We start from the raw sequence: 20502 nt of genomic DNA on the forward strand, positions 1-20502 counted from the left end.
CTGTAACATAATCTTCTATTGAAAGAAATGGATTTGTTTTGTTCATTTATATTTAATTACTTCCTGCCCATGTATGAAGGAAGTCAAGGATATGCTTCTCTATAAACTCTAAAAACTGTTTTTGTTTGTTTGTTTTTTAATAATATGTTCCATTTTTATGCATAAAAGATGCATAAAAAATGCATTAATATGTCAAATAAACTCTATTACATTTCATGATGCATATCTGTCAAAGATATATTTTGCCCACTTATGGTGAATTATCAGAGCTCTCTGAAATAATAAATCAAATACTGAATGAAAATAAATAATGAATATACTATTTTTTCGTTGTATTTAGTTCTTATGTTGTAATATTTTTGTTGTTATTAATAATATATATATATATATATATATATATATATATATATATATATATATATATATATATATATATATATATATATATATATATATATATTTTTTTTTTTTTTTTTTTTTTTTTTTTTTTTTTTTTGAGACACTGAGACAAGCTGGAGGGGAAATGTGGAGCTGCAAACTACAATTAAATTTGTCCACGCACTTTTGATTTATCACTAAATCATGTACTTTATGATGATCTACAGAAGTTGTCCTTAGGGTGGTGCTGTTTCAACAAAGCTTTGTGGACACCAGGCTTCCAAGGGCCTTGTTCCCAGCTGTCTGAATGTGTTCAGTCCCCAACACGTCCACTCCAGAATTCACTTTTCTAAATGTGCATTCTTATGGTGGAGTGGAGTTTAAAATAAATTATGCCAAATAAAAATTTAGTTTGTATTAATTGCACTTGTATGATGCCCAAAAACTATGAATGTGCTTAATGTCCCCCAAAAATTAGCACATCACAACAAAACATTATGAAATGAAACAAAAAAAAATATAATAATAAATAAATAATAATAATACATTATAATTATTCTTATTATTATCATCATCATCAGTTGGCTGAGTCAGTTAGGAAAGTACCAGTCATGCCCAAAAATGCAGTCTAGATTTGAAGACACGCTCAGCCAATGGGCGCACTATTGGGTGAGATTTGCGCGTGAAGTTGGAGTAGGTGGAGATTTGACCGCCTCCTCCTTCATGACTCCTCCTCCAGCACTACGCTCGGTTTCGCCGTGATTTCATACCGAAGTCATACTTTACATTCCAGCTTTACTGACAAATCGGGAGAAATATTTCTTCTAAAACATCAGCGTGGCTTGCATTTGTAAATGCGCTCACGAGATAAAGCCTGAAACCCCTTTTTGCCCACTGTAGAGCAGAGGTTTGCTTTTAAGGTAAGTGCACAACTCTTGTTGCGCTCCTTTGTTTCTTGCAGTCATCGCCCTCGCGCTGCAGTTTTTACATTATTCTCATTTTTGGCATTTCTTTTCGGAGCTGCTTCAGTGATGTTGCATCGCTCACTCACACGCCTTGCTTTACAGATGTAAACTTATTACTGATATTTCAAAACGCACATGCATCAGTGAAATATGAGCACTGTAGGATGAGTATGAGAAAGTTTGTAGCCTAGTAGCTACTAATTCAGTGGAGCAAATCATTTATTCACATTGAATTATAGTTTCATTGCTTGCCTCCAAATATTCTCTAGTGGAGAACAAATAAGTATTGATATACATTTATTTATTATAATTTTTAAAATAAAATTATTGTTGTTGTTGTTGTTGTTGTTTAACTAAACTAACTAGTATGCGTGCATCTTCTGGTCAGTATATTAATTTAATAATTTAAAAGTTTTTGTTGTTGTTAAATGTACTAATATACATAACTGATATGTAATAGAATTATCAAAAGTAAAAATGTATCGAGAATTTTGTCTTAAAAATCCCACATTTTCTTTTATTTAGTTATTAAAAACAGGCCAGCTGTATAACATGTAATCATCAAAGTTTTAAAACCACTGTTTATGATTCTAGAATAAACTTTTAAGAAGTTTAAACCATGCTCTAAAAAGTTGAAAGTGTGTAAATGTGTGTCAAGAAGAAAACTGGGTAAGAATTAATGTAATACTGGCAACGTTTTTGTGTCTTATGTAGGTTAATTAGTTTTAAGTATCTAAGAATAACTCCTAAAACCTAGCCTGTTTATGACTAAATTAAACTGCTAAGTGTTTTTCTCTGTCTTGAATTATAATGCCCTGCATTGTGTGTAAAATGATCAGTATGATTCAGTTACAGCTGTTAGAGGGAGTGTAATAATCCCATTCATCAGAAATCGTCTTTTAAGTCAATTTAAGATCTTGTGCATCTTGGTTCAGTCATCACACGTGTGACGTGTCAGATCAACGCACCCCTCAGTTTCGCCGTGCAGAGATTGAACAGGTTTTTCAGGTTGTGAAAGGTTACGATGAGCAATCAGAGGAGAATTCCTTGTAACAAATGTGACAAACTGTAACAGTGGTGCCAAAAAAAAATAACTCAAGAAGTTTCCTTCAGAACACTTGTTGAAGTAGCTCTTCTCTCACATAAATGCTCCCCAAAAGATGTTATCCCAACTGAATATTTAGTGATCGGCCACTAAATTCCTTCAAATTCTTTCAGGTGCATCCAGTTAGATTCATCATTATTATTATTATTATTATTATAGGAACATCGTTTCATTTCCTGTCATTTCTTTTTTAAATCTGAATATCGGAACACTCCACTATTTTTGAAAATAGGCAGATTTTCCAACTCCCTTAGAGTTAAACAGTTGATATTTACAGTTTTTGTATTCATTCAGCCGATCCCCGGGTCTGGTGGTAGCACTTTAAGCTTTGCATAGATCATTGAATCTGATTAGACCAAAAAGCAGTTGTGTTTGACCAAAGTGTTTGTATATTTAATGTACCACGGGTGCAGCAGGCGCAGTGATATTACGCAGCACCTGAAAACAGTCCCTAGCAACTCTGCTATTGCTGCATCTTCACAAACTAGCTGGGACTATTTTCAGGCGCTGTGTAATATCAGTGCGCCTGCTGCACCCGTGTTACAGCAGCAAAATTAGTTGATTATGATGCTAGAATAAGACTATAGTTCCTAGCCATATCAGCCTAGAAAATCTGAACTTTTCATTTTCCATCGGTCTTAATACACAATGTAACTACAGAAGAGACAAGCTTTAAATAGGATAAATAAAGAAACTCCTTGGTCATTGTTTTTTGCGGGATGCTAATGGTCTAATCAGATTCAGTGATCTATGCTAAACTAAGCTAAAAAAGTGCTCACGCCAGACCCGGAGATTGTCAGAATGGATACAAAAACGGTAAAAAAATAAAATAAAAAGAGCCTGAAAAAAGTGGAGTGTTCCTTTAAGCGATAACAGAGTAAAGTATGATTGATTTTTCCCTTTTATTTTTTATTTATATAGCCATCCATTCAGGCAATAACATTACACAATGTTTAGAAGAACATGGAATATTTTCAGATTTACATCGATTTTTGTGTATGTAAAGCCCCTTTCACACTGCACGCCGGAACCGCAATATTTCCGGAACATTGCCGGGTCGCCTTCTGTGTGAAAGCAACCACGTCCCGGGATTGATTATCGCATTGAACCCGGGTCGGGGACCTAGTAAAATTGCGGGGTTCGACCCGGGACAAACGCTGTGTGAACAAAAGCCAGATCTAATTCCGTGTCGAAGTGATGCGCGTGCGTTATCGTGCGACTCTTTTAACGGCTGTTTTGACGGAAGATCAACGTTCGCAACAAAAACATATGTGCAAACTATAATGAAGCAGAGATCAGTTAGTTCCTCACTTTCCGCACTGACGCTGAGATCGTTTGCTTGCTTCAGTGAAAGTAAAACGTGCCTAGCGTTGTCGACTCGTACATTACACGTCACGCGCTGATGTCACGTGTCGTTACGGGATCTTCAAGGGTTGTGTGTGAAAGCACGCACATATACCGGGTCATCACTGGCAGTGTGAAAGTGCCAAATCTAGTGACCCGGGAACAATTGCAGGAAAACTTTACCTGTGTATTTGCCGGAATGGCAGTGTGAAAGGGGCTTAAGAGAATTTTCTTAACGCTGGCTGTGAAGCTTCAAGAGGGCCGGCAAAACATGACAAGTGTGTTTGGTGAGCTCACTGCTTTAAATAGCATTGCAGTGTGTGCTTTGTGCTTCAGACAAGTACACTGTGTGAGGAACAGTAACTTACTGATCAACACGAGTAGTTCTGTCGTCCTTAGGGCTAGAATTTAAGGGTGACCTTGACCCGTTTTTGTGCGTCTCAGCACCTGGGGTGTGGAGCTCAGGTGTGGTGTGTCTGTACATCCAGACTTCAAAATTGTCACTCATTGTATAATTTCCTGTTGATCATCTGGTGTTGGTCGTTTTAGTCTGAACTTAGACATGTGTGACAGATTCTTCCCATATGCGGCATATACCTGCATTGTTTTCTTAGCCATATGGAAGAATTCAAGTTAATTTTAAAAGGAAACTTTACTTTTTTAAAAAAAATCTTTTTTTTTTTCATCATTCCAAACCCATAATACTTTCATTCATCTTCAAAACACAAGTGAATAAAATATTAATATATTATTTCAACATTTAGTCCAGCCATTAAAATTTCACTTCACCATTACATTATAATTTAAGCCATTTAATTCAAATATTCTAAAGACACGCATTCACTACATTCATATAATGACAAATTTAATTTCGCCTTTGCGTTGGGATGCTGATAAGCCTGTCGGGCTAGATGTACATTATCCTGCTTATTACACAGCCGCCTGCCACAAAATCTGAGAAGAAATATTTGAACACAAAGCTTCTGTGAAGAAAGCAGCTGCTAGCAACAGCAAGTTCAAACTAGACAGACATTTAAGGGACACTGTCCAGTCATTGCACTTATTACACAGCATTTCACCATATAAATAATTATGGCAATAAAAGATATTGATTTATTATCGTTTGTTTGAAACAAGAGAGCGAGTCGGCGATGGATGACACAATTAAATAATTGTACACATAATATTGAATTGAGTTTTCATGTATAAAAACTTTGCTAGCTTAGCGATGCTAGCAAAGAATGTCAGATGAGTCAAGTTTCCTGCTGTTCTTGTGGAGTTTGTGTTTGTATGAAATGTTCCAAATCAGTGATTAATGAGATCTGTGGGTGGTGCTTTTGATGCCAAGGTGAATTGCTATGCTATGGAATGGCTACATATATGATGTGATATGGAATGGCTACATATGTTACACATGTTGGCAATCACAAGCATGTTAGTCAGGATTTAGGGCGTATGAACGTCTAGAGAGGAAATTGTGAGATGGACAGTGAGCATCTGGGAGTCTGAGAGGAAGCCCCATTGGAGATCATTATAAATATGTAAACATGCACTGTATGATGGTTTTGGGGCAGCTACATGCCAGGGATTACATCAGAGAGCACTACTGAAAAGCAAGAATCTGTGAAAGTGATGCTCTGTCATTCATATAAAAGTTGAGAAAATTGTAGCTTTTCTATGTCCTATACCTTAAGCTTCCATTGGCTGAAAATAAATGGTGAGAGAAAAGTTCAGTTGTGATTATAGAAATGTAATTCACTGTAGTCTCTTTGCTCTTTACACACCATTCCAAATGGATTCTGTCAGATCTTTCTCTAGTGATGTGGCACCTTTATTCATAAAGATATCTGGTAATGGATGGTAAATGGACTGCATTTATATAGCCCTTTCAACAGACCACATGGCCATCCAAAGCGCTTTACAATTTGCCTCACATTCACCCATACACACCGACTGCGGCGTCTGCCATTCAAGGCGCCATCTTGCTCAAGGACACCTCGACACTTGGTCAGGTGGAGCCAGGGATTGAACCACCAGCCTTCCGGTTTGTAGACAACCTACATGAACCACTGAGCCACTGCCGCCCATATGGTAGTTATTTCCTTAACATACTGAGCCTTGGTGCTCATGTGGGAAATGGGAGTTCAAGTCAAGCTTGCAACATTCCTATTTGCTGTATTATTTCTTTACTCATTACTATCCATATTAGAACTGATTGTTGAAATGATTGTTTTCTTGTGGTGTCAAAATAGTAAAATAGTTGTTTTCCGTGAATTCAACATCAACTTATTTTTAATGTTTTACCCAAAAACGAATACAATAATAATTAATAATAATAATAAAAACAAATTTGTTTTCGTTTCCATTTGTTATTTGCAAAAGCTGTATATTTTCATTCCTGTTTCAAACTTCTGAGGATTCAACCCATATTATTTTCCTCATCTTCTTAGTAAATAAAATTAGACATAAGGTTTATTTGCAACATAGAGATATGTTGTTGTTATGTGTGTGATTATTATTCACCATAGCTGCTAACTTTTACATATAATATGATTTGATGACATCGGTTACGGCTTTATTTAGTAAATTCATTATGAGTAACTAACTTCATAATATTTGAGTATTTTACTTTTGATATTATCGATCTACAGAAAAAGTACAGCACTATTAGGCTGTTCTTGGCCTCCGGCTTTCGTAAGTAAGAGGAAAAAATGCAGTAAATTGAAATGATGCTCCTTGAAGAAAGGGGGTTGGGATTCTCGTAAACTGCAGAAGCAGGTTGTACAGGTTTGACAAGGGTTGGGTCCACGGAAGGAGGAGAGAGAAACGCGTCAATCGTGCCTCTTTTTAACATGTCTTTGTCTCTCTTGTGTGTCCAATTTGCAGTCTTCCACCTACCATATATATAAAGAGCTTTTTGGATGGCTGTCAGCGATCTGGACGTGTCCGTGTAGCAGCCATCCTCCTCACTTTGTTATCCTGGAAGACTTGAGAAATGTATTTGCTAAATATATTTGAATGTTGTGCAGATTAGACACAAATGTGTTCTTTAAAGGTTTTAGATTTTTTTTAAAGGCATTTCTTCAAAGTATCTATACTTTGGTTTAGACAGTTTTGAAGAACATACTCTAAACCAGGCAAAGCGCTTCTCCATGTAGGGCAGTGTTAGCAGGATGTTGTCAAGTTGCCTGGTGAAATAAAACACACTTAAACTGATGTCGATATAGCATTTAAATTCATATATTCTCTTAACGGCCCATTAAACCATCCGAGGGTTCAGTTTAACTTGCCCATGCCTTAAAATGTCGTCCTTATCTGTAATCCGATCTAGGGCAGCAGCTGCTCGTCTACTTGTTGCCCTGTTGTTCTTTGTGAAAGGGTGTATGTGTGTGTGTCGGTGTGTGTGGTGTGCAAGAGGAGGGTTGTTGAGGAGCAAAGGCCTTTTCCCTGTTGACAAGCACTGCAGCTGTTTTTCCAAGTCTCCAAAGAGAACTGCCTCCTGTCTGTGCTGCTCAGCCTCTGTCAGATACACTCATGTTTATCTGACAATAATGTTTTTTTCTGTTGATTTTGCGGTGAATATATGAAGCCGGTATTCATTAGAGGTTTCTTGAGATTCAAAAAACAAGATGCCCTTTCAAATTCGGTCAAATAAATCCAAGTGTTTATAATAGCAGAGTGTGGGGTTAAAGGTTTAGACAAGATGCTTCTTTAATGAAAACTGGTTATCCATCAAGAGTGTTGGATGCTTTTGGTTTGTCACTTGATTCTGTAACCCAATGTCTCTTCAGAGGCCAAGCGCTGCTAGGTGTCAGTGGGTGACCTTTTCATGATGTCTGCTCGCAGATAAGCCAACAAGCTTGAAACCATGGTCAATATTTACTCATCAGGACTACACACAAATACCCAAACATAAGTTAGAAAACGCACAACAATTTACATGCTTTAAGAAAGAAACTGCCGAACAGCTAGTGTGCATGTTGACTGTGATTTCTAGTTCAGTTGGCTATCTGACAGTTTCAGGTCTAGAAAGTTGTTTGCTGGTGCATTCATTTATTTATGTGCTTTTTGGCCCTCAGTACTAGTATGTTATCCAGGTCTTGGTGTTTATTTCCAGATAGCATTGGCTAGGAGTAGTGCTGTGTTATGAACCCAGTATACCTAAAACAGCAGTATTGTCCTTGGGGAGAGCTCTGTGTGTTTCCTGAGCCTTAGTGGATGCCTAAATTGGTCAGGCAACCCACACTCCCACTCCCACCCCCTATGATTTCCATGTTCTTCAGGCCTTTTTTGGACTGGGGTGCTCGTAAGCGAGAGGGAAGGAGAGAAGAGGAGAAGGACGGAGTTGCGGGTGACACAACAGATCTCCTGAGAGAGAGAGAGAGAGAGAGAGAGAGATAGAGAGACAGACAGAGAGTGTGTTAGCAACACTGTGGCTTTCTTAATAAGGGCATGTCTGGAATGTCAGCCCTTCTCTCTCTGTAGGTCCATACCAGTGGTCCTCTAGGCCTAGTACCTCCTTATGATAGCTGCTTTAGCTCCACTCATGCTGTTTCTGAAGTCCAGTTTTTTGGTTTTGGTTGTTTTTCTTGCATATTTGCCATATTATGGATATTAGAGTCTCTAGTTGGGATGAATACTTAAATTCCTCAACAAAAAATTCTGTAAATATTTTAGACTTGGTTTTAAAAATGGTTTTAATTTTAAAAAAAGTTAACCACAGATGTAGTTAAATATAGCTTAGCAGTGATAAATCTATTTTAAAGCATTTATGTCTTGAAGAATGTTGCAGTGTGTTTGAATGCAGAGGAGCGTTCACCAAATCCATGGCCACAAAAATGCTTTGTGCGCAGTTCTTATTAGTTAACTGTTTTTCAGATTCATTTTGCATACGGCCTCAGTGACTTTTTTTTAAAGAATGAATACACAAATTCTAATTTCCTTAAGATAAATGCCTATATGTGTCACACTATGGTGAGATAAACGCACAAAGAAAGATGAAGATAAATGCAAATAGTCTTTAATAAATCCACACAAGGGTAAATCCAGGACAAAACAGGCAGGAGACATATACAGCGACATAGTAGACCGGATAACAAACAGTGAACTGAACACAAATTATATAGGAGGGCTGGTGTGGGTAATTAATGATACATACCTGAACCAAATGGCAATAATCAGACATGAGGGAAAATAAATTGTGATTGTGACAGATTGGACCCCTCCCGAAAGGCGCAACCTTGCGCCGCAGGAACAACAAAGTGAGAGACAAAGGGGGAATTTGGAGGAGGACAAATGAGTGGATTTGGGATGGAGACGGGATGGCAGGAAGACAGGGAATCAATACTGGAGGACTGTCAGACAGAGGACGGACACCCAGGAGGAGAATGATGAACAGAGTCCAGGGCGGAGACGATGGGGGGAGGAGCCAATGAGAAAACAGGAGGAGCCAGGGTGGATCAGATAGAGGGAGGAGCCAGGGAGAAGACAGGAGGAGCCAGGGCAGATCAGATGGAGGGAGGAGCCAGGGAGAAGACAGGAAGAAGGAGGAGGAGCCAGGCAGGACACAGGCCACAGCCATGGTGGAGCCGAGGGAGGGAGGAGCCACGGTGGAGGAAGGGCTGACGGCACCAGGGGGCTGACTGAAGAGGTGAAGCAGGTGGTGGTGGAGCCCGAGCTAGAGATGGAGAGCCGGAGAGCCAGGGAGGATCTGGAGGGCCAAGGTGGAGTAGATGTCTCAGGTGACTGAGGCAGAGGAGGGGCTACGGAAGGCTGTGGTTAAGCCAGAGCTACTGGGGGCCGAGGTGGAGCCGGATGGAAAGAGAAGCCTAACCGAGCCAGAGGAACGAGTTGTAGCCAGAGGAGTGGAGTCCCAATGTGGCGGATCGTCGATGACTGACCAAGGCGGAGCCAGAGGGACGAGGAAGTCCAGCCGAGCTGATGGATGACCAGGAGTCGCTGGGTTGAAGTGTCAAGGCGGAGTCCAGAACCCAGAGGCTGGAGGCTGAGAACAAGGGATTGTACATCCACAATGCCAATGGAAAGCGATCCTACTGCACAGATGGTGGGCCGAGGGTGAGCAGAGGGGTTGCCAGGAGACAGCGTTGGTGATTTTAAGAACTGGTACAGAGGTGGTGGGAGAGGGAGGCTGGGCAGGAGTTCAGGATGCTCAGGGGGAAACAACAACAAAAAACGTACAAAACGAAAACAAAACTCGTGGATTACCCGCCACACACTTTCACTTCTGTGGTCTGGTCTTTTGTCACGCTATGGTGAGATAAACACATGAAGAAGATGAAGATAACTGAAGAGATGGGATGTTTGACACCGAGGCTTCAAAGCCTGTTTTACTCTGTTGAAGCAGACTGGTTTGAAAGACTGTATTGAGGCTTGTATCAAATCTGCGTGATCACGCAATCAATGATGTTTGAGGTTTCATATGTCACAATGAAACACGTGAAGCGAGGTGGTTGATTCAAATCTTTAGCGTGATTTCATTCATTATAAGGAGACGCAAAATCCTGGGTGCTCCCTCCCTGCTTCATAGTAACATAGTAACACTTTCATGTGTGAACAATGATTAAGAGACTGAAGACACAGCTGCTATTGCTTTTGTGTTGAAACTGGAATCAACAAGATATGTGAATTAACTAGATGTCACTGGTAGGGTCTGTCTTTGAGGCTTTGAATCTTTTTTGGAACAATCTGGAAAAAGCCTAGATAAATGCTAATAGTCTTTAAAATAAAGGTAAATCCAGGACAGAGCAGGCAGGAGATGGACATAGTAGACCGGACGACAAACATAAACTGAACATATATATATATATATATATATATATATATGTATATGTATGTGTGTGTGTGTGTGTGTTACAATATATATTTGTTTTTACCGAAATTGACTCTTTTACTTACTCTGAACTTTAATAAAGTTTTTCTTAAAGAAATAATAGTTTTATTCAAAAAAGACACATTAAATTTATCAAATGTGCCAGTAAAGACATTCATAAGGGGCCGTTCACATATCGCGCCAAAAAACGCGTGGAAAACGCTAGGCGCGCCGCTTTCTCCTTTTTTCCAAAGCGCTCGGGCAGAAGCGCCCCTGAGGCGTCTGCCTTTGCTAAGCAACCATGACGTGCTCTCTCCATGAAGACGCGCAAATTTCAGCAAAGGATAAATGGATTTGAAGCACAAAAAATCGCTCTCAGTAGCTCCGCTACTAAATTTATTTCAAAATGGCAATCCATATACAGCTATGAACAGCTGTTCCTTCATCTTGGCTGAGCTTTCAACGTTGTTATGGGAAAGGATGAAGCTGATTGGTTAGTTCTTGTCACATGACCCGCGGTGCGCTTGCGGCATTCTGAAAAGTTGAGATGTTTTTAACTCGATGCGGTGCGGACGCGCCTGGAAAAAACGGGTGCGTCGCACCGCGTGTGCGTCGCGACCGCGCCGCTTCCATTATGAGCGTGCATGCTGCGCGCCTACATTGGAAACGAACTTGCGCGCGCAAAAGACGCGAAATGTGAACGGCCCCTAAGGTTATAAAAGATTTACATTTAATATAAACGCTGTTCTTTTAATACACCTTATAATGCATTGTATGATATCATGAATAATAGTAATCACAGTTAATACAATACAATGCTTATCTATTAAATAGAAAATATGCATTAAAGCACAAGAAAAACAAACCTTCAAATATTATGCATTTTAACTTTAGTTACAAACATTTATGAAAAGATATATTACATTACAATACATTATCAACAGTGTTGGGGGATAACACATTAAAAGTAACTTTCTTTCAAACTTTCAGAGTTTATAATGAAAGTTTATATTGTGTATTGAAATATTAATTTTGGTACTGGAGAAAAAAACAAGGCCATGAATTGAATACAAGCTGTTCATTTTTGTTTTGTTAGACTTATACAAATTAAGAAACATATAAGAAAATACATATTGCGATGAATTTGTTGTCTAGAATTTTGCCATTTTTTCATAAAGATCATACTAGTTGGTTAGTTTTTCCCTTTTTATTAAGTCATGGTGACTTGTAAGTGTGATACCGTTAGGAGACTTTTTTCAATTATTTGAGTATTTTAGTTACATAAATACTGATTAACAAATGCTGTTATGTTGTTCAACACCTACTAGTGCTTACATTGATTGATCTGTGAACAGCCGACCTCCATTGTCTGCTTTTACTATGACATTGGCCAGTCTTGCTCAGCTTGTCTTGTTGACACCAAGGAAATTTATCAGGGCCTTCACTATCTTGATTTTCAATACCACAGCTATTAATACCCTCCAGCTCACGAAAGCTGTAAAGCACAGCCTTGAAAATCTGATATCTCGTCACCTGAACTTCACTTGACATCAGGAGTCTGAAAAATCTGGCGCCTTGCTCGGCAGCTCAGTGTGTCCTCCGCTCCGACAGTCATTTTGTCTTTCCTTTCCTCTTCTCGTCTTCCCGCTGTCACATAATGGGATAAACTGATTGACACGGCTCATGCAAATGATTATATGATCCCACAAGATTCTTTATTTAAAGTGGGGTTGGGAGAAGCTCCAGCGTCAAAGGGAGATTCATGGTCACACCACCTGGAATGATAGTTACTGTCAACCCTCCTATTGGTCTTGAGCCATCTTAATTAACCAATTATTGTAAGACTGCCTGGAAGGGGCAGATGAAGAGTCCTCATGTCTTTCCAAACCTGTATTTCTTCTTCCACAGAACACAAAGTTAGATATTTGTAAGAATCTTCATGTAGTTGTTTAACGGTTCATATGGTGACAGGATCATAGAGTTAGTGAGCTGATCTCTGATTCATGAACGAATCAGTTTAATTCTTGCATGAATTGTTCAGTTCAGTCAGATTTGTGACTCAGACAAACTGATTTAATGAGCAGAACCAACTAGAATCAAAGAAAAAAAAGATTGATTGATTAAATAATATAGTTTTAGAAGTTTAATTAAGTGGATCAGTGATCCAGCGATATCTAATTGGTTCTGAGTGAATAAAGATATATATATATATATATTTCGGTATGTTTATAAGACTTGGAAAATAGCTAACAATCTGTATCGGCAAGTCGTCATGAAATAAGTGAAAAAGTGAAAATTATACTGTAGTAGCAAAAGATACTTTCTTCCGAATGATGCTATATATCCGAGTGAAACGGATTATCGAAAATGTAAAATAAAATAAATAAATTGAGCATTTTGTTCTGTGTGTAAGTTTTTGATTGGATCAGATCTGAATAAAATCTTGCAGCCAATTGTAAGAGAGGGGCGGGGTTTATGTGGATCGTGTTTTGCTCAATACAACTTTCTGATTGGTGGAATTTTCTGCACAGAATCATGGGTAATGTAGTTTTTTTTTTTTAAGTAGTTTTTTCAAAGTATTTTTTCTTTATTCTTCTATTAAACATTATTATTTTAAAGAGGTCATATGATGCGATTTCAAATTTTTCCTTTCTCTTTGAAGTGTTACAAGTTATTGGTGCATAGCGAAGATCTGTAAAGTTGCAAAGTCTCAAATCCAAAGAGATATTCTTTATAAAATTTAAAACGCTGCCACAACCCCCCCCCCCGATATATAATTTATTTATTTATTATATATATATTTTTTCAATATATACTATGAATTTCCTTTTTATGCCAACAGGCATTAAAAAAAAGAAAAAAAAACTGTGTGTGAAGATTCATAAAATTGTTTTTTTATTATTATTATTATCAAAAATGTTGTGTTTCATAGAGAAATAACACCCTACTGGTTTGACACAATATAAGGAAGGGGTTGATTTTTTTAATTATTATTATTATTATTAAAAGTAATTAAACATTTTGGAAGAATGATTCCTTTAAATGTGACCTGCTGTTGTTTTTTCGGTCTCTCTCCTAGTCCTGGGTGTAAGGGCTCACGTAGGGGCCCAGGTGGAGCCGCCACCATTGCAACCAACGAGTGGAGCACCAGCGAGAGCCCGGAGGAGGGGCAGGAGGATGGAGTGGATGGGATGGACAAGGCCGGCTTGGACGGCGATGCAGAGGGCGTCTGGAGCCCTGACATCGAACAGAGTTTCCAGGAGGCTCTGGCCATTTATCCCCCCTGTGGCCGCAGAAAGATCATCCTTTCAGACGAAGGCAAGATGTATGGTGAGTCAAGCTGTGGGAGTTTTGTTGAAGTCAATCAGAGGGTGAACTTATGACACTTCCCACCTCCAGATTTTCCCGTTCCCACATGGGATACACTGACAGGAATGCTGTCTCCCTTTTGAGTCAGCAATCACAATAAAGCATGAGTCAGCCTCCTGCCTTATATATCACATGTAACAGTTTTCTATTTATCATAGATATGGCTGGGTGTATGATTGAGACATGACTCATTAGTTATTAAAAATACTTTAAAGGAGTGGATTCATGTTTGTTTGGATATCATAGTGTTTACATCACTACATATTTACAGAGATGTATCTGGCTGCTGCCAATCGCATAATTTTTAAAAGGAGGTCAGTTTATGATTGTTTACAGGCCAACTAGAGTTATAGAAATCAAACATTGTGACTTTTTTTTAATATTGAACTGAAAGGAAATTAAGCATTTATGCCATGTTCATATTGAATGTGATTTTTTTTGTCCCAAATACTTTACCTTTATTTACTGCAAAAACAGCAATAATGTGATATATATATATATATAATATTAGGGCTGTCACTTTTGGAGAAAAAAATAATAATTTTTTTTAAGACATAAGTGTTGTAAAATCGATTTTCCATGTCTAAAAAAAAAAGACGTTTCCTTTTTCAACTTCAAATAACAGACGAACGTAAAGAGAGCGCTGGAAACGCACAAGTCAGAAGTATTTCTTATTTATTGGCATGAAGTTTCATGCAGAATAACAAAGAGCAACAGGAGTGCAACATTTTCAAAAAAATATATATGCAGAGGGGACGGCTGCCATAACAAAAGAAAAACATCACTGCAGGCTTCAACCCGGCTGCATTTATGATTTAGGCAATTCAAAAATCTCCAATATTATTTTAAATAATGATTCAATCCATTTCAAACAACTGTTCAAAAAAAAAAAAAAAACTTAAATGGACTTGAGAACAGGCCATGTGTGTTTTTTTTATTGAACTTAACTGACACTTAAGGCTAGGCGGCACTAGGAAGGCATAATAAAATGTGCAAAAAGGCTAGGGCCATTACAAATTTATTGGACAGGAAAACAAGTCGATCAACATTTTCAGGGTCCAGAGCAGAGCGTTTTTTATTCACTATATGTCCAGCTGTTGAGAAGACGCGCTCTGACCGCACTGATGTCCCATGGTACAGCTGCGCAAAGTGGGGGTATTACCGGTCGCTGTCAGCTTGCAATGGTCCTTTTCATAACTCAGAATCTCTTGTAACTAGATGCGTGAATGAGGCCTGCGACACACTGGATGCGTGGTGTAAGCGTCTCAGCTGCGTGGCGTGTCTGTTTTAAATTCGGCTCCCATGTTAACAGGTCAGAGCTTGAGTCACGCATCTCAGGCACGGCTCGAGCTGCGCGGAAAATGCGTGCAAGCTATAAAAAGAACCGACGCCTATTTTTCACGCGATACGCAAGCGTGTTGGAAGCGTTTCCAGGCAAAATAGAATAGGAAAATGTTTATATGTCATTTTTTACACAAATACATATTAATTCATGACATTTTGATGTTTGAAAGTCTTTTTGAGGTTGACATAAATTCAGATAAAAATGTAATAAATAATAATAATAATAATAATTATCGATTTTCAAGTATTGCACCTGTCAAACATAGTCTATTTTGCCGTCAATACTGTTGACGGTGTCCTTTATCAGGCTTTATATTTATGCTCAACATGAAGTATAGATACTGTTGTCATGAAGACAAGAGCCTGGCCTTTCGGCGGCCTCCCTCTATGTCCCCAACAGCAGCAGCAGCGAGCCGTGCCGCGTCAGGCACTGTTCTGGTGTGTAAAGACACAGAAAATGCGAGGCAGCCGCCACACTACTGACACGCAGCAGAAAGTATTTACTACCACTTTTAATCAATTTAATGCATCCTATGTATTTAGTTTGCATTTCATTTTATTTTACTTCCATTGCACCATTCTTGGAGTGGAACAAGAATCAGAATACGCAGTTTTTCATCTATCTCTTTGAGCGCAATTTTTTTTTGGCACAATTGTGATGTTATAAATGACTAGCATGAAAATTCAGTAATTAGTATGGACTAGATTATGGATTACTACTATGGATTAGTTTATGTAACATAGATAAATTTGACTTTATGACCTACCCCTATTCCTTTTGTTAAAGAGTTGTGGTACACATCAGGATTTATTATATGATCGGCCACACAAATGAGCTCATTTGGCTTGGTGGTATTTTGACCTTTGACCCTCTCTGTAGAAAAGGCTTATGGAGACCGGCCCACATTCTTTTGTTTTCCCTTTGGCTGGAAGGGGACACACATTCCACAACTCTGCGGCCTTGTCCTCCACGATAATACTCCACCCACGTCTGTCACACAAGCTCTAATCCCCCTCACAACAGATGAAGAAGGTTTGTTTCAACAGCCAGGCATTTTGTCCTTTTGTGGTAGCTTACGTTATCACACAGAGGCCCTTGGGCCTGCTCTGTTCCCTCCGTATGACAAGATCACGCCCTTCAGCTCTCTTTACCAACAGCCCCATTCCGTTACGATACTCCTGCCAGTCTCCTGATATGCCCCCGTCTCTCTTCCACCCCAGTGCACACAAGTTCACTGGCCGCAATGTATACTTTGACTAGACAGCACTAAAATAGTCTGGCTATCTGATGCAGGCAGGCAAGAGAGAACTGCCCTAGTGACTTTGTGGATTGTGTTTGCTCTCTCAGAGTTTGCTGAAGACATTTTAGTAAAGTTGCAGTGAGGAATTACCACTAGATATCTGAAAACTATTAAGTAAGTAAGACTAAACCAAAGAATGAATCCAGAATCCTGATTTTCATAATCCGCTGGACCATCTTGTGTTTGCTCTGTTATAAAACATACCTACTTTGTTATGTTGTAGCAAAACATGCTAACGGTCATGGGACCTTGTATATGACTGATATGAAACACTGTACATAAGCAACACCTTTCATAATCATGCTCAAGTATTTGGAATAGTGTTCCTCACATCGACCACATAGAGATTTCAGTAGAGTTTAGCATTAGCATGATGCTAAATTAACATTGTTATTCAATCACAAATTATTGTATTATCAAAGCTGAAATAAATGTCATCTTTTATGCCATGAACACTCTTTAGATGCATTAAAATTCTATATGTCATTATATGCAGCTTACTATGTTTTGTTTTTCCTATGTTACACTAGGAATAATTTGTCTCAGGTGTACTGTGGAAACTGAAGGATCATGTTTTAGTTTGCTAGCATTTAGCAGCCGTTAATGTTCCTCAGAGCTTCATTACTCACTGCAAAAATTGTTCTTCTAACAGAAAGCAGCTTTTCTAATAAAGTTCACTCTTGTTGCGCCATGGGAAGACTGGTTAAACAATTTGATTTTCCCATCCAGAGTCTGGCTGCTATAATCCTGCACCTGTGATGTCTTGCCAAGTTTCTTGTTTAAAGTCTCGACCTGCAATCATTTTAGTTTATCGCCAGTGTGTCAAAAGTGTTTGAGAAATAATACATCAATGCTAACACTTAGCGAATGATCTCAATGTCTTTTCTGAGTTAGGCTAATTTGTGGCTCTGTTAATCATTACGCATCCTGTTATGTTAGTAGTAGCCATTTATTGAGCCTGTTGATAGTTACCATTTGACTGTTTTCACGTGGGGGCATTATCTCAGTTGCACGAGCTTCCCAGATGTGATGGATCCTCGTCATGGAGAACTTCTGCTCCCCCATCTGTGAGATGAATGACATAGCAAAGCTCGTTTGCAAGAGATTGGTGAAAATGTTCCCTAGGAAATGTCTGGACTGTGGCACAGTGCTTAGTGAATATTGTGCCATGGTGGATGATGCAGGTTCAAATCTGGCTTGTTATATTCCTAGTAAATTTACATTTTTGAGTCAACTATTGGTTTAAATAAGGGAAAGTGTTAAGGAAAGCAAAAAAATTAAGACTAGGGATCTGTGGAGGAGTAAAGGTTGAGAACTTAAGGCCCAGTGGGTGGAGATTTGCTCTCCAGGAGTGGTTCAAAGGTCAGGGTATGTACACTGCCCTTCCTTGTTTTAAAGTATTAGAAGGCTTCACTTCACTGAGAGATACATAAACGCTCCAGAAGCTGTGTTCTTTAGATGTTCTACACTTCAGATAAGTGCTAGCCTGAAGTGGTATTGTGAGTTGGTATCATTTGAAGACATTTTTGACCTTTTGATCTCTCACAGTGAAGATGGACCAACTGTCCAGTTGTCTCGTGCTCCAACTCGCATATTTTGACAATTTAGGTGTGTGTTCGTATCTGTTTCAGAACAAGTCAAAACATGTTCTGCCGGATTGCCAGTGGCTCAGACAGGATCTTCCAGAAATGAACTCTCACACACATATTTATTATGCACTGTTGGCAATTATTGCCTTTGCATATCTACGTCATAATTGTTATATTTATGAATATTGCTAGTGACTAATATTCTTACGTTACTGAGTGAGCGTATTTTCCTTAATCTCAAGAAATATTTTTCTTTTGTAGGCAATTCAAGTTTCTGTCTATCATCTTCCACAACATACAGTTCTAGAAAATGTGTTAAATATGACATATTTATTGTTCCAAAGGTATGTCATAGCTAAAATGCATATGTTAGTTATCACTTTGCTGCAACTTAAAGGTACACTAATGAAACGATTGTGCACTTTCTAAAATAAGTCTTATCTTTACCTATGAAGATATTTGTTACACTTTACAATAAGGTTAAAACATTTTACAATCTGGTTAAAGGTCACAAAAAATGAGTGCTTTAACATGTTAGATTTTCTTTTTGTAAGATCATTTTATTATTTTCATGCCTTTTTAAAAGATGAGTGTTTTTACAGTAGTAGGTGTGTCTGTTGTACTCGCATGAGATGAAGTATCCAGTCATAGCCTAAAAAAATATATTTTATAATAAATGAGGCGGATCAACCCTCCAGGTGCCATGTTAAGCTGGGCAGCTGAACTGCACGTACTTGTTCTCACATACATCGTATCAGGCACTTTCTGTCATGTAAAAATGTATTTAATGATGAACAACTTGATAATCTATCCATTTTAAATGATCAATTTAATTTGTTTTTGTAGATGTCACCATCCATGTCACCAGATGTCAGTATAAAGCAAAGGAATAGCATTGTGTCAGCCAGTGAAATATGAAGAACATTTTCTTTGTGTATTTTAAAATAGGTTAACATTCAAAGACAAACTGGTCAAAGCTTGGAAGTTAATAGATATAGAAGTGTGGGAGAACTTGAGGAACTACCAGTACGAACATTTGGAGTCTTCATTCAGGTGATGATTGTCGTAGAGGAGGTTTCCAGTCTAGTGTCCCCACTGAAAACTTCAAGGAACTACAACATATGGAAATCTCATTACCTTGAGATTTGTTGGAACATAATACAGCACATCTTGATGTATTGTCTGAGAATCATGAGATGAAAAATAAGAATATATGATGCCAATAGACTGGCACTGGTTCTGCGAGAAACTCATTTAAATGGCATGGAACCTGTTTTTGATTGGCCATTGGTTTGGTTTGGTCTTTCCTTTGACTGTAAGTTTCCAGTCTTTTACTGTGGGCCAAAGTTAGCAGGTGGGTTGTGGGAAAGCTGTTAAAATGCAGGTGGTTTTGTTCAATAAACATACACATCTGGTGGGATGGAGGGTTAACCAGGGTAAACTTTGGGAGGAAACTGTCCAGGTGAAAAATGGCCATTAAAGAGAGGGAAACCAGAAGAGACAAGGTGCTAATCATCATCCTCACTGCTTGCTTTTTACAGACTTCTTGACAAGCGACCAAGAGGGCAAGTCCAAAAGACATTGCAATTAGTTTAGCGCTTCCAAATGGTTATGTCAACAGGGCAAATATAAGTGAAAATAAGAGCTCAAGCCTGGGTTCACCTTTACATACCTGTCAAAATGGCCCAAAAACGTGAAAACACTTTTCCATGTGTGAAACTATCTGTCTCACATACTTATGCCAGCTGCAGCACAAGTTGTCTGTTCTGATTTCAGGAAAGGAGAATAGGCCAAATCAGTTAAGGAGAGCTTTTTTGAGGGGGATAAATGTGTGCAAACAGGTTTCATTTCACTCCTGCTTTTCCTTGATGTAGTTTAGAGGAATCTGGGAGCAAATCAGCACTTTCCATTGGCGCAGTCTCAGTGAGATCTGCAGGAGTATTTATGCAGACGTTGATATGAAGCGGATGTTTAACTGGCCCTTTTTATACTCAGCACTGTGTCAGTGGAACGGTCAGCCTTTAAATCTCCTGAAAAAAGGCAGGTGCACAGTTTTCACTTTCAATGAGATGAAAAGAGTTACTCTTTGTACTCGGGGGTTGCTGTAAAGAGCCCTTGTTGGAGGGTTGGGTTTGCTTTTCTGTAAGCTCTGCCTGGTAGACTACAGTTTTAATCTTTTTTTTTTTATATAATTATTTTCAGGCAGAAAGCTAAGGGGGAAGGTACAGGGACACAATGCAGACGGAATTGATAACTAAATCTCCTGTGTGGCCAAGTA

At 38.6% G+C, this 20502-nt stretch overlaps 1 protein-coding gene across 4 annotated transcripts in view; it reads left to right on the top strand.

Annotated features, from left to right (window-relative positions):
• The first annotated feature begins 1092 nt into the window (after window positions 1-1092).
• The window catches only part of LOC113041028 (transcriptional enhancer factor TEF-5-like), a 35920-nt gene continuing 16510 nt past the window's right edge, over window positions 1093-20502 (top strand). For 3 of the 4 annotated variants that reach the window (XM_026199280.1, XM_026199281.1, XM_026199283.1), the window contains exons 1-2: window positions 1093-1298; window positions 13701-13951. In XM_026199280.1, the coding sequence (XP_026055065.1) occupies window positions 13813-13951 (139 nt within the window). In that variant the 5' untranslated portion in view covers window positions 1093-1298; window positions 13701-13812. The remainder of the gene's footprint in view (window positions 1299-13700; window positions 13952-20502) is intronic. The other variant, XM_026199282.1, reaches the window with a different exon arrangement.

This window comes from Carassius auratus, chromosome 23, assembly GCF_003368295.1.
Source record: "Carassius auratus strain Wakin chromosome 23, ASM336829v1, whole genome shotgun sequence".
NCBI lineage: Eukaryota > Metazoa > Chordata > Actinopteri > Cypriniformes > Cyprinidae > Carassius > Carassius auratus.